The sequence below is a fragment of the Anopheles aquasalis genome, chromosome 3 (genome assembly GCF_943734665.1).
Source record: "Anopheles aquasalis chromosome 3, idAnoAquaMG_Q_19, whole genome shotgun sequence".
Classification (NCBI taxonomy): domain Eukaryota; kingdom Metazoa; phylum Arthropoda; class Insecta; order Diptera; family Culicidae; genus Anopheles; species Anopheles aquasalis.
In genome coordinates this window covers 33,186,596-33,206,595 of record NC_064878.1, presented here as the reverse complement: position 1 = coordinate 33,206,595, position 20,000 = coordinate 33,186,596, and the positions used below count along the sequence as shown (strand labels likewise).

Sequence of the window (20,000 nt, the reverse complement as noted above, 5' to 3'; positions counted from 1 at the left end):
AAAGTATCGGGTAGAGTAGCTGGATCCATTGTAAGTAGCCAATGTTTCTCTAAGAGAGCGAAATAACAGGAAAATTAAAAACCGGCGTAAACCCTCTTTCTCCGTTTTGTCCCTACCTAGTGGGTTCGATGGTATGTTGAAGTTTGGTGTTCTAACGGCTTTGGCGCTTGGGAATAAATCCTTATGTCTCTCTGCTGGAGTAAATGGAGAATGCGGGGCTGGCGGAGCCACCATGGCGAAAAATGGCTCTTTTCCATCCAATTGGTTCAGAAAATCAAGCAATTTCCATTGCTTTACGGCACACATGTTCATGACCGAGCATATTTGAAAAAAGCAGGATAGTGTATATTAGTGAATCATACAAGAAATTACACTATTTCGCCATACTTACTAGATAGTCTGTGAGATATCTATCATGATAGGTAACAGAGTTTCCATTTTCGGTAATTGTAAAGTTGTAGTAGCGGGAGTTTCCATGTAGACCATACCATTCAGACCAGCCCGGCGGAATGGTGTTTGCAGCGTATTGATTGAGATATTTACCAGCAAAAAAAGTTTTATATCCAGCCTTGGACAAAGCTACGGGCAGTGCAGTCGGTTCAATCTTTTGACGCCAGTATTCTCCATAACATCCTCCTGCAAGCGAGTTATTGAAGGTTCTGTGGTTATGTGCATATCTCCCAGAGAGAATGGAACTTCGCGAGGGGCAGCAAATGGGGGATGATGTATACTGAAAATTGGAGGCTCGATGTTAGAAGTTCGTGATTTCGTGATAATCTGTTTCATACACTCACTGCATTCATAAACGTTGCGCCCTGATTTGCTATTTGCGTTACAGTGTACGTCATGGGAGTCTGCAATAAATGAAATGGCTTGCGATTGAGCTACTTTTACCAACCCACATTACCAACCATTCCCCTTAAGATCACATCCTGGTCATCGGTCAACAGGAGCAAGAAATTCGGCTTTTTTTCTTCCCCAGCTGTGATCGGGGAGGAAAAACATATCACCTGCAAACAAATCACAACCAACGCAAGCAACATTTTTTTTCACTAGATCTGTTTATTTACCACAGTTAGTTCATGGAAAAGACGCTGTGGAATTCAGTGTGGAATCGCCGGCATCAGCTCAAGCCCTACACATTCTTTAGCAATTCGTACGCCTACCACGAACAAAGATGCACTTTTCACAAGCGCCCTGAAGAAGAATAAACGATGAAGTGACCGGTGGAGCGAACAAGAGCGAACAATAGTCGGGTTCAATACCTACCATTTGTATTCATCGTTGTATATGTTTTTGAAGAATCCGAAGAATCCTGAATAGCTTCCGGCCATGGCGATAGGATTTTCTTTAAAGTTTTTTTATTTTAAGGGCACCAAATCTCAAATCAGCAAATCGTGGTCCCAAAGTGTATTAAGGAAACAGGTGAAGTCATAGCACTTCGCTCGCCGCCATGTTAGATTTTTGCTTTGGTTCAGTGGCTGTCAAATACATGTTTACCAAATCGACAGAAAGCGTTTGGTGATACGAAGGAAATCCGGAAATTTTCAATGGTTTAATTGATGACTCATTTATTTTGATTCATACTCATTGTTTTCAACAAACAAGCGAGTGATCAGTCACTTACGGGGATCCGTGAGGCACCGTTTCCAGCGAACATCATCCGCTGGTAGCGCCCAAATCATCAGTGCTGTCTTGCGAAGGGATTGGAAACTTGACCTTTTACACTTTTAGAATCAGAATTCTTAAGAACTTGGAAAACTTGAACCTTCGAAACAGATTTCTTACTCCTCAAATCGAAAACAGCATCTCTGATTTCAACCAAAACAATCTTTCAGAAGCCTACACGACCTGTCAGTTTTTTTCATTCATTTTTCTAATCGTCGCGAGCGATTTTGTTCGGGATGACTTCACCTGTTTCCTATAGACACTTTGCGCTAGACAAATAAAAAACCGGTTGATTCTACGCTATGTGTACACAGGGTAAGAAAATCGATTGTCACTAATCGAGAGAACAGGGGAGCTTGCAAATGCCTGATCTCATTCTGCAAGCGCAGTGGGCATGGCGAAACAATTCGTTATTGCCGATAAGGGGACAATTCCAGCCATTCTGAGTAGTTGACAAACAAGTTGTTGATTAATTCGGAATAAACTTCACATGAGATTCTTAATGCATTACCACATTTATGGACCTCGTTTCACGTACCTCGTGAGAGTTTTACCGCCGATTTGGTTTAATTCATCTTGGGCATTGTTGCTGTCGTGCGCACGGATCACTTTGAGCACCATGAATATTCAATCCCGGTGGACATTTTCCATCTACTTCGGCTTATCTGGCGTTCCGCTTGCTGATTATCACCTAATCCTTCTGCTACGGCTCGTCAAACTACGTGCGTCAGTTCGGACTAGAAGATCGGGAATTAGGAAACCTTCCGGTGCCTGCCTAAATACTTCACGTTGAATGGTCATCTTTTCTCTGCTATGCAACTACACGTCACACCAGCAGCAGCAATAGATGTAAAAAAGAAACTAGATAAAGAAACTGTGCACTACGTAAAGCACTACGATGTTGATCTCACGATACTTACGGAGTAACTAGCTGGTGGCTCTAGCTTGGAAACAGGAAACAGCGGGCCACCAATAATGGATGCTATTCGAATAATCTACCGATGATTTCACAGCCGTTCAAACACAACTTTAACACGATGAACGATCCCTGCTGTTTAAGCCGAAAAGATGTAAGGTCGCATGGCAGCAAACCGCCCGCCAGGAGACACCAGCACCAGCCATTGATACTGTTATTAATTCATAAATGACGATAAGAGGGACAACATGCAACCTTCAGTTGTTTAACCAACCCAAAGAGCTCTCCAAGATAGACTAAGACAATACTAGGCCCGTGTTGAAGGTTTACCGCGCTCTCTCCCTCATTCACCAGGCTTTTCGATGCAAATAAAGTACACGCTTAGGATGTCTATCCCGCTGCTCATCACCTAGCCGTCTCAGGGGGAATTGATGAGGTATAAAAACCGCAGCCAAAGTAAAGATTCCATGCGGTGAGAAGTCGGTTGCTGTCAGAGTCATTGGGTGATGAAATGGTGCGTTGCTATTTTTTACTCCAGATGATCATATTTTTGACGGCCTTCGACAGCGGGTGGACTAAGCTGCATTCCCGATATGGTGAAGATACCCGTTTGCACCATCTTCAGATTGCACTAGAGGATGGTTACAGCGAAACACTAGCCCTTCTTTTGAAGGACTACAACCTCCTCAACAGAAGTGGTGCTGCACCTTGGAGCAATCCACACTACGCCGACTACGACCTGCAACTGATCGCGGACATTCAGAGTCACCTAGAGACCAATGTGAAGGATCAACAGCAGCTTCAGGATGACGCGGCGAGTGATTTGCACGGAGGTTTACGACTTATCACCAACTATTGTGGACCTGGAAACTGGTCGGCTAATGGCGAAACCGTGCAGAATGAGTATTTTGCTAGCACTGATAGATGCTGTAAACACCATGATGAATGTCCAGATACAATTACAAACCGGCGTGATTATCGACGCTACGAGAATCTGCCTTACAAAACTCAATTATTCACCAAGTTAGTAATTGTTGGCGACGTTTTCGGTATTCACCCATATGCTGCATTTAACTCGACGAAATTACTTTTCGCAGGCTACGTTGCAGTTGTGACGCTGAGTTTCTGCAATGCCTCCGGAACGTTTCGACGTTCTTCTCCTACGCAATAGCATGGATATACACAAAAGTGCAGTCCAGCTGCTTCGAGCACGAATACCCCGCAATAGAATGTGTCTCAAAGAGGTAGGTGTAGGAAGAAGGATACAGAAGAACTACGCATTTCATCATCGACAAACACCTCATCCATTGCAGGAACGATGGACTCTTCTCGCCAGATCGTTGTTTGACGTATATAGTCGATAATTCGTACAGTCCACAATGGCAATGGTTCGATATACCTTACATAAGTGCCAATCATATGTTCTTTCCCAAAGTGGAATATCGATACGACCTTGACTGGGTTAATCTACTTTTTGGGGCTGTAGTAACCGACCCAGATCAATCGTAGTATTAAAATACATACTGATGAATTAGCTGATTATAAGCACCTTGAAGGTAACGATCTCTAGGTAAAAATACAACCGACCCAATACAAGTACCCACTGTACTATTGTATCACTATCTTTATTTTATGCCTATGTTTTATTGGGTAATTAGCCTGCCTAAAAAAGTTTACAGTAGACTCGCCGAAGGCTCTTCTCATTTTCGCAAAATCGTATACTTGATATTTTTCGATCGAGTGTTGTTGGCACTATTTTACACGGACTCTCTCCTATTGTTGTAGATAGGGTTTTTTTTTAACATATATAAGGACGGACGAGCCGTATGTTTAATGTAGATAGGGTTTGATAACTTGAAATCTTTTGTAAAGAATTCCATATTTTAGAAGAACGATTCTTGCTTTCGACTCTAGATTTCGATTGGTCGATTTTTGTTTGAAAAACAAAAAATCAATTATATCCCGATCAATTATAGTATACCGACGTTGTTCTTTACGATTAATCTTAAATCAACGAACTGTAATAAACAAGTGTCTATGGGAGGAATTAATTTAGTAAAAAGTGTCTTGTCCAATTCATTCAGTTAATTTACTGAAACCTTCTGATACATCGTCAAATATGAAAAAGTACTAATTTTCCTAAAGGGATGAGTTCTATATGTTTCAAACCTGTTATAGATCAGTTTATATGAGCCAACAGATTTACCCAATTTCGTTCACGCAATGAGATGAGTGGCGGCATCAAAGTCCATTCCGAAGGAACAAGAGTGGATTAAGTAAGTAAGTTATACAAACGGCTTAACGCATGATTTCGCAACTAATAATAGGTAATAATCTTTTATTTTTTAAATATTTCTGATATTTTCCCTACTGATTACCTTGAGCCAATGAGTTAACAACCGAGATTTGGATGAAGAAGCCGCTCGGTAACTAGCCGGAAGCAGCGTGGTCGTATCTTTCAATTAACAAATCACCATTTAGCTGGAGAACCAGAAGAACATTTTTGCTATATTTTTGCAGTTTTTTTTTTATCGCGTGGTTCCTTTGTGATTGATAAGATTCAATATTCTGTAAGGTGCGGCTTGCCACGTTTTTAATTCTTCACGATGACCGCTACTTGTTGTACTTTTGCTGCATTATTGGAATGTACTTTTCACTCGGTTGATATTTCCATCTCGAGCACAGTTCATCAGCTTCCGTTTGGTTGAATCCCGCCCTGAGGAACGAAAGATGCAATAGATAAGCAAAACGTAACATTACATTTCTACCTCCAGTTGTTGCATTCTGAATCAGTAGAATCAGTAACTTTTATAAAGGTTATATAAAATCAACATCCATCGTATATGATCCCTTTTTTTGCCATGTTCAATACCCGCCACCGGTTATTAACACCAACAACACGTCCTTGCGTTGTAGTCCTGTTGTTGAATGTGCACTGTCCCTCCACCAGTTAGTGAAACATTCTTGAACTTACCATCAATCAAATAACGGCACGTGTTGCACTCACCAGCAAAGCGCAACCCAGGGTAACCTTTCTTTGGAATGCAAACACTGCCGCAGATAATAATTGAAAGGAAAATGCTTTGGCTATTTGGACACTGCGTGCCTATGCGCTAGAGAACGGTTAACCGTAAACGATGGCCTTAGAGGCAAGCAAAAAACGAGTGTATCCGCTAATGGGACGTACAAACAGGTCCTTGAAGAGACTCTGCGAGATGAGACCAAAGGACTTTAGCTTTTGACGATTGCTGCTGTTGACTTCGTTGTCCACCGTTCCCGAGTCAAACGAACGTGAGTTCCGGAACACATTTGGCTCGAATTGTATCCTGTTACAAACCGGTAAGTGGTACGTTCCGGAGAAATAAAACTGTAACTTGCATTGCGATTCTTCCGGGGGATTGTTGCTGTAGAAATGATTAAACCAAAGCGATTCGGTGAAAATGTATAAATAGGCTTTGTTCCATCTTCCATAACCGTTATACAATGTTTAAATGTTCTGTAGCAAGTAAGTATCTGAGTAACAGAGTGGTCTACGTCTGTGCACCGGGTGTGAATGATCGCATTCACGGCTCAACCCGCACCCAGCCAACTCAGCTACAGGTTAACCTTGGGCTTTTCTTTTCTCTTCGCATCATGGCAACCAGAGTCAAGGTCAATTTGTTACCATCTCCCGAAGCAAACACTTCGGCCATACAGGTGAAGCGACATCAATGTGTGCTTTGAACGCTCAAGCCACAGTGAATAGATTTCACACACAACCGATAGGTCGCGTCGAGAAGAAGCTGTCACTCCGTCCCTCCCTCCCGACTACCGAACGATGCGTCTCAACAAAACCCGTTTCTCACATGCGGCCGATAGGCTGTGGGGTCGTCTCGGTGAATGGTTAATTGTGTCTTATCTTTATCGTCCGTGCACCCATTCAGGGTTAGCTTCGAGTCCTCTTCTACGCAATCGAAACTCATCCAAGGGCTGAAACGCTTCGGCTGGAATATCATCGAAAGGTACCAAAACCACGGCCACCACGGGTCTTTCTTAATCAAATCGACTCAACTCGGCATTCATCAACCAATTGCGACATCTTCGCCGGTCAGTTAGTTATTGGTACAGACGCCTGGTGCGAACGTACACCGTTTAGCTTTCAGATTCCCACCATCTTCGGTTTCGTTGGCAAATGATTGTGTCGCGAAGCTGAGCCCATATCAATCAACAGTTAGCTGCGCTAGCTTGCCCCATTAACTAGTGGGAATAGTGTTGTTTGTCTACTAACCTTTGCCAGTCTGAGCATGGTCTTCTTTCGCCGAAACATGTCACCTGCACAACATTGAAGAATATGGCACCGAGCGTGTTTGCAGTCTCTGCAACGTGAAAACAATAGACCAGTTACCGGTTTGATCTGCTTAACTTGAAATTGTAGCGGTGTGTACTGACGCAAATATTATAACCTCTCAAAAAATCTCTCTTTAGTTGGATCAGCTTCCTTTGAAGAGGTTCAATACTATGACAACGCAGCCTACTCACCAGTATTTAAGTTCTGCAAACATCTCCTGAACCGTGCATCACAATCGCAATGTGAACGTGTAAATGCTCCCCGATTGCACAATCCTCGCCGACATTCACCTGGCAACAGGATGTTGGGGCAAAGATCGTGTTCTCGGCAGCATTGGTCTTCTGCTGCGTATCGCCCTACGTCAGAGTAGTTCGATGCGATGTTTCCTGTATTGTTTTCATTTTGGTTCAAGATAACAATAATGTCTCACAATATTAATTATTGTACGATAATTTCAGGTTCTACGACGAGTTGTTTTTTCATAATTTTTTGTTATCTAAAAGAAGTCGAACTGGCCCACCTTCTTCCTCCATCGGATTATTGTACATTACTGTTAAATCACGTGCATTTAAAAAAATAGCTAGCAATACTTTCTCGTAACTAGTTCAGATACGTATTTCTTCTTTCTTTTCAAGAAACGAAACGGATAAACACCAATTATAGTTCTCATTCGAGGCGATTCAACAGTTTAACTTCAAGTGCACTTTTTTGGGGCGAAACGTATGTACTATAGTAGTATTATTAGTATTGAACTGTTAGCGCAAGGCGCACGTATGGAACACTTACCTGGACCACACCATTTAGTTCCGGGATAAATGAACCCTAGACCACCTTGCAGTTCGCCTGATATACTACCAGCTTCGATACATACTTCCTCAAGAGCAATGACAGATTCTTGTGGCACTTGACGCATTTTCCGGGTGTCTGCTGCCAACAGCATACGCTGAATATCACCGCTGTAAAACAGAAACAGAAGCTGCTGTTCAAAACCACGCTTTGTTAAACAAAAAAGTGTGCATGCTTAGATCCGGCATAAAAAAAATTAATTACAGTTTTAATATGCTATCCATGTTAGTGCCCAAACTACACCGATAATTGTAACCAGTCTATAAGACAACTCTTGAGACGGGGAACCTTGAACTTCCCCAGACCAAACAGCATCAAGATCAAACAGAACATTTCGGGACCGGTTTTACTTGGAAAGCCAACTGCTCATTGCGAACGCATGTACTTCCGGAGTGGGTTACAACCGCTTCAGGATTGGAGGTAGTCTTGACAGGAAGCTACCAATGTATAAGCAATATGCATAATGTTGCATGCGTAGTTTAGATGGGAGAAAACACGAACTTACCGATCAGAATGAATTTTACAATACGGTGGACGACTGCTCAGTTCAACCATACGTGTCATCCGGAAATCCGCTACCAGTACAGAGCTGCAATTGCTTTTATCTATGCAATGTAGAGCCACCGTCAAAAGAGTTACCAGTAACAAGTGTTCCTCACTCAAAAATGAAATTTTGCGACCCATCTGGAAGAAAGAACTTAAAAGAAGATTTAGAATTGCTTGGAAAAATATGGAAAGATTATCAAGTCGAATGCAATGTACAAGTTCAATAACGTAGAAAACCATACCATGGAACCATAGCAAGAGTACAATATATCTTTTTAGCAAAACATATCAACAATATGAAGAACAGAACGTACCGAAAACATTCCGAAACCGTGAATCATATTACCGAGGAATGCCACGAATTTAAAATTGAAAGACAAACGAGAGAAATTTACTTTATACACACGAAACTTTTTGCAAAAAGTTACAAAGATTATTTAAAATTAAAAAAAAATCATCCAACATTTGTTTTGTATTTTGATGTTTTTTTTCTCTTTTTGTTTCAAATGCGATGAACAATAGGAGATGCAGAAAGTTGGTTTTGAAATATATTTATGCTAATAAGTATGTCCCTGAAAACTTCTGATGAACTCAATACTGAATACCATGTGCTACTTTCACATCACACAGTCGCACCCGATCTGTTTTGATTTGGACCAGTAATTGGATACAACACTAGAAACCCTGTTTGGTGTGTATATTTTACAGCATACTACGTTTACGTATTTCTTCAAAATGGTTTTAGGTATTTCGCAGTTGTGAAAGATTACTTTAGCTTATGGAAATGATCCGGCTTTTTCAAACTAGTCAAAACGTAAATGTTAGGTAGATCGGATCATTGCCAAATTATGAAACAGATTTCCTAATCTCCTTTGGACTGATCATGGATATTCATGTTCTAATGTTATCGTAGTACATCACTCCACATGGGCCATGAAGTCTCCACTGAAAGCAATAACGCGTGAGATCACATCTTAAGTGGACCGCCGCATACATGAACAAATGAATAGCTTGAAGGTAGTCTACCCAATCAGAACCAATTTTTTAATTCGTGGCTCATGCCTACGGCGCAAAACGACAGCACGATGATATCGTCCATCCGTTATTTCACCACATATCCAGCCGAAGAAGAAGTAGAATGAAAATAAAAAACCGCCAAAAAGCAGAATCGGAAAATTTTTAAACAACCATGTTGCGAAATGTATTGACTAACAAAAACATAAAGTTTCAAAAACCTCAAAAAGATTCACAAACGCATTACTGTTTTTGAGCATTGATTGTACTAAACGTTTACCATCATTCCACAGCTTACCTTTCTCATGCGAACTTCATAGTTCGGTGATCACAACAACATCAGTAATTCCACTTTGTCTAGAGCACTACGAAACAAATCTTCACTTTACACATGGAGTCCGATTGATTTAAAGAAAATTACTCTCATCAAATCACTCTGTCGCCATCAAACAAAGACGATCGGCCAATCCAGCCACTGTCCCAAAAGACACAGTTATTTCCATGGAAACATCATGGAGCACCACTAGATAACGTGCAGGACGCGTGAACGTGTTTTTGAACTGAATCGTAGCAAAGTCAAATGTCAACTGATGGGCACGCGATGCGGTCAAGCGGTGCGACCGTGAGATCGTCCGCTGCCATCATCAATCCATTGCTCTCATGTTTCACAGGCTGCTGTTTGCTCGGTCATATACTGATAGTAAACTGATCTGATAAGCAAATCTTTTCGAAGATGTTTTTTTTTCCAATAGATTCGAGATTGATAAATACTGTGATGCGGGCACAAATTTCGCAGGATCAGTGTGTGTATGGTCTACAGAGGATTTCTCAAATATGACAGCATCACTAAAACGTTTCATTTCAGATTTTCCACTTTTTTATCCCAGCATAAGAGCGATAAATGCGAGCATTGCGGCGCGAAGAGAAAACACACCCGGTTAAATTTCTCATTTTCTTTGTATTTTCATTATTTGTTTAATTTTAGTTATGTATTATCTCACTATCTACTCAATCTTATGTTCATATATCATATCGTTTTATTTGTTTTTGTTTTCAGCTTTTTGCTTAGCCACAACTTTTTCCACTGTATCATCGAATTACAATTTCTTTTCCTAACATTAGTTTAGATCATCCAATGTTTCTTTTCCTTTCTGAAGGTTCATCCTCCCCTTTGTCCGTTCGTCTCACGTTGTTCAACTCAAGCACATTCACTCTCTCTCTTTTTCTTCATCGTATCTATATCGCACCTAACATTCTATTGTGCAATATTTTTTGCTTTTTCCCGCCTTTAGCCTTTAGTTATCATATCATACTCATACTCAATAATAGTAGTCGATACATTTAAAACTAAAAAAATAAAAATAAAAAGGATGATTTAATGCATATGTTAGAGCACAATAAACGAAACTACCTTTCCTCGACAATAACAGCCCTGTTGTTCTTACTGTACACCATTATATGTTTCGCTGTGTGTTTTATTATATTACGTCGCCCAATCTATGTATATTGTATACACAGATATACGGTACGCAAAAAGGATTCGCAACCATAGCGGTGAAAGTAATAAAAATATGATCTCGCCCCCAAAACCTGCTAAGTCTTTCATTACAAACTTCATCTAATCTCCATCGTTTATCAAAGGAATCAAAGAAATTAAAGGAAGGAGGGGAAATGATTATTGGTACGGAACACATTCCTATTTGCATCAGTTTTAGCAACAGTACTAGATACACTACACAAATTTGATAACATTGTGATCGTGTTAAGCCGATGCTGGTAAACCCGTAAAAAGTGAGCGATGGAAAGAATATGTTATAGCATTGTACAAAGTTAAGGTTCCATTATGTGTATTACTTGCACCAAATATCTAAAAAAAAACAATCGGAATCTCTTTTTGCAGAAGATTGCATCTGCTTTTGAAAAAAACGAGTTGAATATATAAAGTACGCAGCTTTGTGGAAGTATGGTTCTTGCTTATGTTCTTACATTTCTCCATTATACAGATTCCTGTCTCATATTTTGCCTGCTACATACGAGTTGTATAATGTATTGTACTTCTTCTTATGTGCAAAATTTTGTTTTCTGAGCTACTATGTGTGTTTCTGTTCATTCGTTAGATTTGGCTTAATAAGCATTCGTTTATCACGATAATCTTTTATTATTCCGGTTGTTCCTAGATTTTACTACAAGAGTACCAATGGTTTTCATTATGTGAAACGGACCGATGAAGAAGAAATATGCTTCAAAGCTCAGCAAAAAGTATTCAAAAAAGATTAAGAATAAACAGAAACATGGAAAATATCACGAGCATCAACGGAACAAGTGCTGTTCGCATCTTGTTTTTCATCCCATAAATTCTGTCCACCATCTAGGAAAGCGAAAAACTTTAATAAGATTTTTTATACGGTTTTGCAGCGAAGGAAATGAAAATGCAATTTGGCTTCGTTAAAATCCAACCGTTTCGATCATTGCTGATGAAGAGTTTAATGCACAATCCATCTTCATGATTTCTCTCAATCGTTTCTGTTTAAAGTATGCAGGCAGATTTCAAACAGATTATAGAGCATTTTGCTGACTTTTCTTAGATAATCGGAGACGATATTCACTTCGTTTTCATGTCGATCATGTTACATATTTGAAAGTGAGTAAAAGAATTTCTCACTGCCGATCCCAACAGTGCCAACCGGAATCTTTGCACCATGACCGGAACATCTCTCATCTCAAATGACGACCCCAAGCCTAGTGTTTTCTCTTTTATAAGTTAGTTTATTTTTTATGTTATGTTATCTGGACTGAATGGGATTCCTTGTCACTGTATGAATTATATTGTATGCCACTCATTACAATGTCAATCCTCGAAGCAATCCAGCTCGTCTAAATACAAAATGTCCAGCAAATTAATTTGGTATATTAAATTGAAGGACACAAAAACTGTGATAACATCACTAGTACTTTGCCGTATCTGGACTCTCGTTAGGAAATGCTGGTTTCTAGACACTTCAACTGATAGAGATAGACGCAAAACGATTATGAAATGAAGGGACAGAAAAATCATGATGAAGGATGAAGACAGGAACAGAACAACATCATCCTTTTTTGATCGAAACCTTTACAAAGCACTGTATCAGGTAGTCTAGATATTACGCGTAACCTTCTTCATCCTAACTTTCTTGTACAAAAATCATCAAATTATTATAGATTTATGAAAGATGATATCATAAAGTCCGGCAAAACGAAACGATCGCGATAACACGAAACCAAAAATACTGCATATCTAATCCTCGTCACTAAGAGCCTCGTACTGGGCAGATAGAAGCGGCTTCGGTTCTATTGCAACAGACACTATACGATCATCCATCAGTACACCACCCGTACTATCTTTGCCACCACCATTATTTATTCCCGAATTGCTAGTAAGAGCTCCGCCACTCGTTAGCAAAATATTGCTGGATGATTTTACCCCACCAGAAGAGGTCCCACCCATGTTGTGTGAACTGCCACCAGTATTACCAATCGCAGTTGACGTAGTGGGAACTGACGAAGATATTGTGGCATGGCCGCTCGCGGGGGCTACCAGCGACACAGGCATTGTCGGCGCTCCACCTGCTACGGTAAGCGCACTAAATGGGTAGGCGTACGTTGGTGGCGTAGTGAACGTCGTTATCGGTTGTTGATGGTAGGTGTTATGTACCAACGAGCTAACTATCGACGTTACCGAACATCCTGTTGTGGCAACTGCAGTTGAAGAAGTTGAGTTTCGTGAAGCAGTGTCCTCGCTAGCACCTTCGGCCGCAGTTGAAACCGGAGTACCGATGCCATCAACGCCAACGTCCTTCACATGGTGATGCGCTGGCGACTGACGATGAGGTGAATGATTGTGAAAGCTTCGGGGTGATTGTTGCAGCTCTGATCTCTGATTGCTATCCACTAAACCCACTATTGATGGATCAGGAGTGCGTTTGTCGTCTGGCGTGCGCATGGCTTCCACAATGCGATTTTTAACGTAAAAATCTAAAGTAAAGTTATCACGTACGCCGCCTCCAGTACTGGCATTGCCACCAACACGAGACATGGGAGTGCCAGGATGGAAGAAGGGAGGTGCGTCGGGCGACACTGATTCATGTAATTTATTTCTAGGCCCAGGAGACTGCGCGAGTCGTATGATGTGACGTTCCTGTGGCGTATTTCGTCCAGCCTGCTGCTGTTGCGGATGCAGCGGTGACTGTGATTGTTGCTGTGGCTGTTGTTGCGGCTGTGGCTGCGCCTGCGACTGTTGCTGTTGTTGCGTTTGCGATTGCGACTGCGGCAGCGGCTGAGGCGGCTGCTGTTGTTGCTGTTGCTGTGACTGTTGTTGCGGCTGTTGTTGTGGTTGCTGTTGCTGCTGCGGATTTGGATGCGTCTGTGGCTGTGCCTGAGGCTGCGACTGTTGTTGCGACTGCGACTGTTGTTGTTGAGTCTGCGACTGTTGATGTTGCTGTTGCTGCGACTGTTGCTGCTGTACGATTTCCTCTTTTATAGATGGAGTAACTGTTGTAGAGCGGCGATGCTTCCAATGATCTGCCACGAGAATTCCTTCGGGGGCAGCGGTTGCCGCAGCAGTAGCACCGTAAGGTACGATCGGTGGGCGCAGTGCCAAGTATGGGTTCGGATTCGGTGAGTAATCTTTCGCTATGATCGACTCGGTCAGCTCACCAAGAGTGATGTTCTTCATACTGCCGACATTGTTAGCACTAGCCAAACCACCGTCTGCTGCTCGTCGAGTCTGGTGGTGCTGTACAACAGTAGATTCGGAATCAACATCTACATTGATCACGTTTGGAGACTGTGATTTGTTGCCGTTGTTCTCACTTATACCATACTGTCCCCGATGGTCACGTGGTGGGTGCTGAAATGTAATGACCATGATTGTTGCTTACTTACAATATATCGTCAACTATTGCGAATAAACTGCAATGCAGCTAGAATGTAAACTTACGTAAGTTGAACGTTGAGTGTCGCGGTTCGTTGGCAAAGGTGGAGGCTCTACTGCCGTTTGACTTATCTGGTGAGTTATAATCGCATCTATCAAATTTGCTGCCGTTAGTGAGCCGTCGGAGGTGGTTCGACCAGGTACAAGATCGATTGCTCTGAAATTACCGAATTGCTAAATATCCAAAAGCTAGATTGATATGGGAAGACAATATTCTACCTTTCGCGTCGTTCAGGCATGTAACCTTCGTAATGATGTTTCCGTCGCCGTTCCGCGTCCGCTTCTTGATGCCTTTCCATCCGATCACGATCCCGGTCCCGATCGCGATCACGATCACGATCACGATCACGATCACGATCACGATCACGATCGCGATCGCGCTCTCGCTCTCGCTCCCGCTCCCGCTCTCGTTCACGTTCGAGATGATCGCGCCGTTCACGATTATCCCGCTCGCGTTCTCTTTCGCGTTCTCGTTCTCTGACTCGTTCGCATTCACGTTCGCGTTCGCGTTCACGTTCTCGTTCTCGTTCACGCTCGCGTTCTCTTTCACGTTCGGCACGCTCGACCATGATGGTTCGCTCGAGCTCCGCGCGCTCACGGAAATGCATTTCATCGCGACGGTCACGATGATCCAAATGTGGTGATTGATGTTCTCGCTGGTATCCCCCCAACTGCTGCATCGGTGTGAGCTGCTGAAGCGATGGATGGAGCGGTGACTGTTGGTGTCGTCGTTGTAAATCAATCTATGTAGGATGTAAAGAGGAAGAAAAAACAATATGATAAAGGCCCTCTTTGAAGTCAAACCGGATCATAGTTAAAATGTTGCTGACTTGTTGTTGATGGCGCAGCTGCTGGTGATGTTGAGCTACTGCGGCGGCAGTTACAGCCGCCACATGTTGTTGTTGCTGTTGTTGTTGATGTTGTTGCTGCTGATGATGATGTAGTTGTAGCATGCTCGGATGATGATATCTTATATCATGGTGGTGAGGCGGAGGAGGGGCACCAATAGATCCCACGGTAAGCTGTGAATGTTGATCCGTAATCGAACGCTTATTTTCATCCTTGTGCGGTACCGTCATCGGTTGTTGCTGCACTGCCAAGTCTACGAATGAGGTGAACGCATCTAGAAACAGAAAACGGATAAATATTAGATTCAAATAGGCATATTTCACTACATTGATCATGAAATAAAAAAAACACATACCCTGAAGATAACCGTGTTGCGCAGGAGGAGGAGGTGGTGGTTGAAGATGGTATCTATTTGGCGCCGGGCTCGGAGGCTTGGAGGAGCTACCACTGATTGTGGTAGTACTAATATTGCCACCTCCATTATTTCCGCCATTGTTGCTGTTACTGTTGCCGCCGCTACTATTGCTAGTATTATGACGCTGGATGACTCCTTGCCGCTGTGGTGGTGGTGGTGTTCGATGTGGACTAGACGTGTTACTGTAGACCGGGGATATTCTATAATATTTAACAAAAAAAAACAGACACACAATGAACCAACCAATTACAAAAACTATTAACAAAAAATTCAGTAAACGAACCTGTTCACGTGGTCGGCTGCAGGTGAAGTGCGGCTACGGTAGTCGATATTGGCTGCTTGCCTACTTAAGACACCCTGTGGTCCAACGCTGCTGCCGACGAGTCCATAAATTGAGCCAGGTAACAGAGACTGCCCCCCTCCTGGTGCACTTCGCGGCATTGGGGATGATTCTTTATCCAATCGACCAGCGCCACCCGCTGCAACAACCAATGGCATCCCTGTGGGACCAATCGTAGCTGTAGCACCGCCACTTCCACTGCGACCTTGCATTTGCTGCGATGTAATGTAATCGTTCAGTATGATCTGTCGGGAACTCAGCTGCTGTGATGTTGGATCCAAAGAAGAATATGCTGCCACACTGGTAGAGCCACCGCTAGGTTCACCACTGTTCCCACCCGCACCACTGCCGCTAGTACGTCCGACGTAAGGACCAAATTGTGCCGCTATATGTGTTCCACCACTAAGAGGAGGCATTGTTTGGGCCGGGCTCTGACGGTTGGTCAATTTGTAGTCGTAGGCGGCGGCGGTGGCCCCTTGAGAGCCGCGTTTATCGGGAAGCAAACCGCCGCCTCCGCCATGAACGGGCGTTCCTTGAGTAATTGAACCAACGAACTTTTCGCTCGCAATGACCGGAGAAGAGGAAGTACCTGGACGGCCGCCATTTCCACCGGCTGACGATGGGGGAGTTTGACGCAAAAAATGATTTTCATATCGCGGACTTAGAGTAGTAGTACCGGGTAACTGCCCTTGGATGATTTGTGATTGCTGCTGTGGTGATTGACTGATATTTACTGGCGTACCGTGTGTGATCGATCCAGTTTTAGTTGCCATACCCGAACTGCCGAGACCGCTACCGCTATTACCTAGGCTTGTACCGCCACTAGGGGGCATTTTCGGGCTCAACTTTGAGGTGGTTTTCCCTTTCAATACACCGCTACCGGGCGGCGGGAGCGTAGATGGTGGTGGAGTTAGCGACGATATCGCCGATTGCCGTCCAGATGTTGGTAACGGCATCACGCTACCACCACCGGGTGACGGAATGGTCAGATACGCTGTGCCAGAGGGCGATTTTGTCAACGGTCGCCCCATAACGTCCGAAGCGGATCCCACAACGACTGGATGATAGCCAATGTACGCTGCCGCCCCAGCAGCTCCTGCAGCAGAGCCGGGTACTGGTGGAATGTTTGGCCCCACAAAGGAACTATCCGTTCGGTACACGGTAACTGACCCGGCACCGCCAACACCCGAGTTTGAAGGTGGACCTAGCAGGAATTTGCTGCCAAGACTGCTGCTGCTGATAATGTTGTGCCCACCGCTGCTGCTGCTGCTGTTGTTGCTGCTGCTGCTGCTGCTGCTGCTGGTATTGTTGCCATTGCTGTTTGCCCCAGAACTCGAACAGTGAAGAATGTTACTGCTGTTTTGATTATGGGCTGATGGTGCAGGAAAATTGATTTCTAGGGCAGCCTTTGCAGTTGACACCGCAACTCGTTCGGTAGTATCCGATCGTGACGTTTTCTTGATACTCAGATCCAGTGTTTGTGGTTCTTCGTTGGATCTCATCAGTGTTGATGGAGGCAGTGACGTTTGATGAATCGGATGAGGAATTGGAGTAATTGTGGCTGGAATTTGACCGCCCAAGGGATGACTCAACGGATTGTGTACCGTTGGATTGCCGCCACCAGCGAGCGGTGCTGGGATCGTTGAATGTTGCGTTTGCTGCGAACTAGCCAGTTCATTACCTATCTGACCGTGGGAATGTATAATTGCAATCCCTAGGGATGACACTGCCGGCATCGTAATTTGCTGATGCGGCCCACCAGCTACGACCGGTTGGGATAATGATGGAGTCGAAGATACATTTGCTTCCGATATAACTGAAACCCCCGGCGTTGTGCAGCCGCCGTGTGTTTTAGTGGTGTCGCGATAGTCGCACACGACTGTTGCCGAACTGGTCGACGATGAAGAAGATGTTGACGGACCAGCTGAGGTGCCAAACTGCAGATCCCGTAGGCCCGTGGTTAGAGGTTTTCCACCCAGAACGTTTGGAATGCTCTTCAGTGAACGCTCGATAACATTTAGCATGACATCGCGTACGTTCTGAGGCGAGCCACTTATATCATTCGCAGTAACTACCGCACGGGAACCGTTGGGCTGGGAATGGTATGTCTGGGCAGCAGCATTGTGTCCCAGCGAGAAGTTGGAGTTGTGATGCAACGGAGGAGGATAGTGCGCATGAGACACTAACGCATTATGCTGTGCAACTTTGGGACTTTGACGATTAGCCGGGGAAGATTCGTTTTCTTCATCGGCGGTTTCCGTTGCCGAACTGTCATACTCCTCAGTTTGTCTTGTTGCTTTTCTAGGTTGTGGTTGCCCCGGTGGTAGCAATCGATCATCCTCGAAGGCTATATTTATTGACGAACCGGACACAGCGTGTGTTGTTCTCGTTGGAGGAGCGAGCGAAACGTTCACTTCGTTACTCTTTCCATTGTTGCTATTAGCATTTTCCGCATTAACTGCAGACCCTGCAACGTTCAGCGCTATTCCACAATCCTTGCCAATGTCGCCTTTGTCGCTTACACTGTTATTAGCGGCGACATTCGTCCCAACAGATTCTCTATTCAATTCCTCAGGGCTGGTAGTACTGCCAGTCGTCAGCACATTAGATGTGCTGCAAGATGCAACCGCCGGTATGCTTCCAGCACCTGCTGCATCTACCACCACCTTTCTACGTGAATCTTCGATGCCACCATTATTGCCGCTTGTAGGACTTTCCGCAGAGGCCGTCGTGTCACTGCTAGCATCCAGCTCATCCGATGACGAAGTTCCGCCGCTCAGATCGGAATCATCTCCGTCAGAAAATGCAGCCCTTCGATCCTCGTTGGGATGTTGCTTGTAATATTCGCTGAGAGCGACTTCAAGTCCGTAATTTTTTTTGTAGTGGAAGTAGCAGCTCTTAAGTACTGCAGGTGGCTTGGAAAGCAACTCTGCCAGCTGGTTCCATTTTGGTCCATGATCCTGAAGCAGCTCCTTGAACTTCATTGCCTCTTCATCGGTCATGCTAGTGTTACCAAGCAAATGTGATCCCATCTTGCGCCGAATGCGTGTCAAACAAGCCGAACAGCATTTGGTTATGTTAGTTGGTATTTGAAACTCTTCGATGATAGGATCCCGTATATCAGGGGCAAGCTCAAACAACCGGGCTGGTAGGTTGCGGAAGCGCTTGACACGATCTTTAGGATTAGGACATGTCGGTAGAGGGCACTGCGTGTACCGAGATTTTACCGACTTGCATTGGCAACTGTTGCAAATCCTAGCACCTGGCGGTACGTCTGCTTCCGGTACGCTGTATTGTGCCGCACGACTCCTGTCCAGTGGCCTCGTACGTGAACACAGCTCCGTTTTACAGATGAAACAAGTATACAATGCACCACTCCCTGTAGATTTATCTGTGTAAAGAAATAAAAGAAAAAAAGAAATATATTTTCTATAACGTTACATCGTTATCAAAGGAATTTAATACAGAAAAATATGTTTATCAAAACGAATATCCACATCAATAAAATGTTTGTCTCAAAATCATGGTCCTTGAACCGATACATGAAAGAGCCCTACAATGCAACAGTACATACCGTAAAATAATGAATTAAATTTAATTAAAAATGTTCCGCAGGGTCTCTGAAATTCCTTTTGATTCAAGCAAGAGTTGTAAGTCGCTAATGTCAAATTGCAAATTGTGGTACTAGCGATGTTTATGTAAATAGATCAATAAGAGAATTAAGCCTAATTGTTTGTGATAATTGCTATCACATTTCTTCTTCGTTTTTAACACATCCTGCGACATGACAATCAAATTCACGTTTCCAATTGGACAACTAAAAATAAATACTGAAGAGAACTATAACATATTATAATTCCTGCAACGCGTAGTTTCCTATATGCATTGGATTTGATCCATTGATGGGACAATTTAAGATGAATCAGAAAATATGGTACTTGTCTGCAATGAATAATATCCATCAATCGAAACATCAGAAACGACTCCCACAAGTCTCAAATGATAACTGAGTTAGCTCAAATAGCGTCATTCGCGGCAAGCGAATAGCTCTCTCAACCGCGTTCCACAAAGTTTTCCGAGAATATGCGTTGACTTTTCAGTCTTGTCTAA

The 20,000-nt window shown here is 43.4% G+C and overlaps 4 protein-coding genes across 11 annotated transcripts in view; 1 reads left to right on the top strand and 3 right to left on the bottom strand.

Annotated features, from left to right (window-relative positions):
• The window catches only part of LOC126574304 (N-acetylglucosamine-6-sulfatase-like), a 2,659-nt gene extending 1,250 nt beyond the window's left edge, over positions 1 to 1,409 (bottom strand). Inside the window, exons 1-6 of one of the 2 annotated variants that reach the window (XM_050234428.1) lie at positions 1,270 to 1,409; positions 912 to 1,197; positions 795 to 854; positions 392 to 730; positions 117 to 291; positions 1 to 49 (exon numbers count right to left, since the gene is read on the bottom strand). The exon at positions 1 to 49 is cut by the window's left edge and continues 152 nt beyond it. In XM_050234428.1, coding sequence (XP_050090385.1) covers positions 1 to 49; positions 117 to 291; positions 392 to 730; positions 795 to 854; positions 912 to 1,043 — 755 coding nt within the window. In that variant the 5' untranslated portion in view covers positions 1,044 to 1,197; positions 1,270 to 1,409. The remainder of the gene's footprint in view (positions 50 to 116; positions 292 to 391; positions 731 to 794; positions 855 to 911; positions 1,198 to 1,269) is intronic. The other variant, XM_050234429.1, reaches the window with a different exon arrangement.
• Positions 1,410 to 3,122: 1,713 nt separating this feature from the next.
• LOC126576587 (uncharacterized) lies at positions 3,123 to 4,093 on the top strand. Its single transcript, XM_050237895.1, has 3 exons — positions 3,123 to 3,607; positions 3,682 to 3,828; positions 3,898 to 4,093. Exons 1-3 carry the CDS (start codon positions 3,123 to 3,125, stop codon positions 4,091 to 4,093), a joined length of 828 nt encoding a protein of 275 aa, XP_050093852.1.
• Positions 4,094 to 5,060: 967 nt separating this feature from the next.
• On the bottom strand, positions 5,061 to 9,970 carry LOC126576011 (group 3 secretory phospholipase A2-like). 2 transcript variants are annotated; one of them, XM_050237070.1, is made up of 6 exons: positions 9,616 to 9,970; positions 8,263 to 8,441; positions 7,698 to 7,867; positions 7,103 to 7,297; positions 6,852 to 6,939; positions 5,061 to 5,300 (listed from the first exon to the last, which is right to left on the bottom strand). In XM_050237070.1, the coding sequence occupies exons 1-6, from the start codon at positions 9,622 to 9,624 to the stop codon at positions 5,198 to 5,200; spliced, it is 744 nt and encodes a 247-aa protein (XP_050093027.1). In that variant the 5' UTR covers positions 9,625 to 9,970; the 3' UTR covers positions 5,061 to 5,197. The 2 variants fall into 2 exon arrangements, with proteins under 2 accessions (XP_050093027.1, XP_050093028.1); XM_050237071.1 differs by having other exon boundaries at positions 8,263 to 8,454; positions 9,616 to 9,918.
• A 285-nt stretch (positions 9,971 to 10,255) lies between these two features.
• Positions 10,256 to 20,000, bottom strand: part of LOC126578528 (uncharacterized) — a 25,917-nt gene continuing 16,172 nt past the window's right edge. For all 6 annotated transcript variants that reach the window (XM_050241185.1, XM_050241186.1, XM_050241187.1 and 3 more), the window contains exons 9-14: positions 15,834 to 19,281; positions 15,491 to 15,750; positions 15,117 to 15,409; positions 14,506 to 15,029; positions 14,293 to 14,443; positions 10,256 to 14,202 (exon numbers count right to left, since the gene is read on the bottom strand). In XM_050241185.1, coding sequence (XP_050097142.1) covers positions 12,592 to 14,202; positions 14,293 to 14,443; positions 14,506 to 15,029; positions 15,117 to 15,409; positions 15,491 to 15,750; positions 15,834 to 19,281 — 6,287 coding nt within the window. In that variant the 3' untranslated portion in view covers positions 10,256 to 12,591. The remainder of the gene's footprint in view (positions 14,203 to 14,292; positions 14,444 to 14,505; positions 15,030 to 15,116; positions 15,410 to 15,490; positions 15,751 to 15,833; positions 19,282 to 20,000) is intronic.

What these genes read in the sequence shown, in the direction of transcription:
- LOC126576587 (XM_050237895.1), top strand. Translation starts at nt 3,123, where the DNA reads ATGATCATATTTTTGACGGCCTTCGACAGCGGGTGGACTAAGCTGCAT. An exon ending in AAAACTCAATTATTCACCAA is followed by an intron (nt 3,608 to 3,681) that starts GTTAGTAATTGT and finishes TACTTTTCGCAG; the next exon opens with GCTACGTTGCAGTTGTGACG. An exon ending in ATAGAATGTGTCTCAAAGAG is followed by an intron (nt 3,829 to 3,897) that starts GTAGGTGTAGGA and finishes CATCCATTGCAG; the next exon opens with GAACGATGGACTCTTCTCGC.
- LOC126576011 (XM_050237070.1), bottom strand. An exon ending in AACTAAATGGTGTGGTCCAG is followed by an intron (nt 7,298 to 7,697) that starts GTAAGTGTTCCA and finishes AAAACAATACAG; the next exon opens with GAAACATCGCATCGAACTAC. An exon ending in TTTGCAGAACTTAAATACTG is followed by an intron (nt 6,940 to 7,102) that starts GTGAGTAGGCTG and finishes TTCACGTTGCAG; the next exon opens with AGACTGCAAACACGCTCGGT.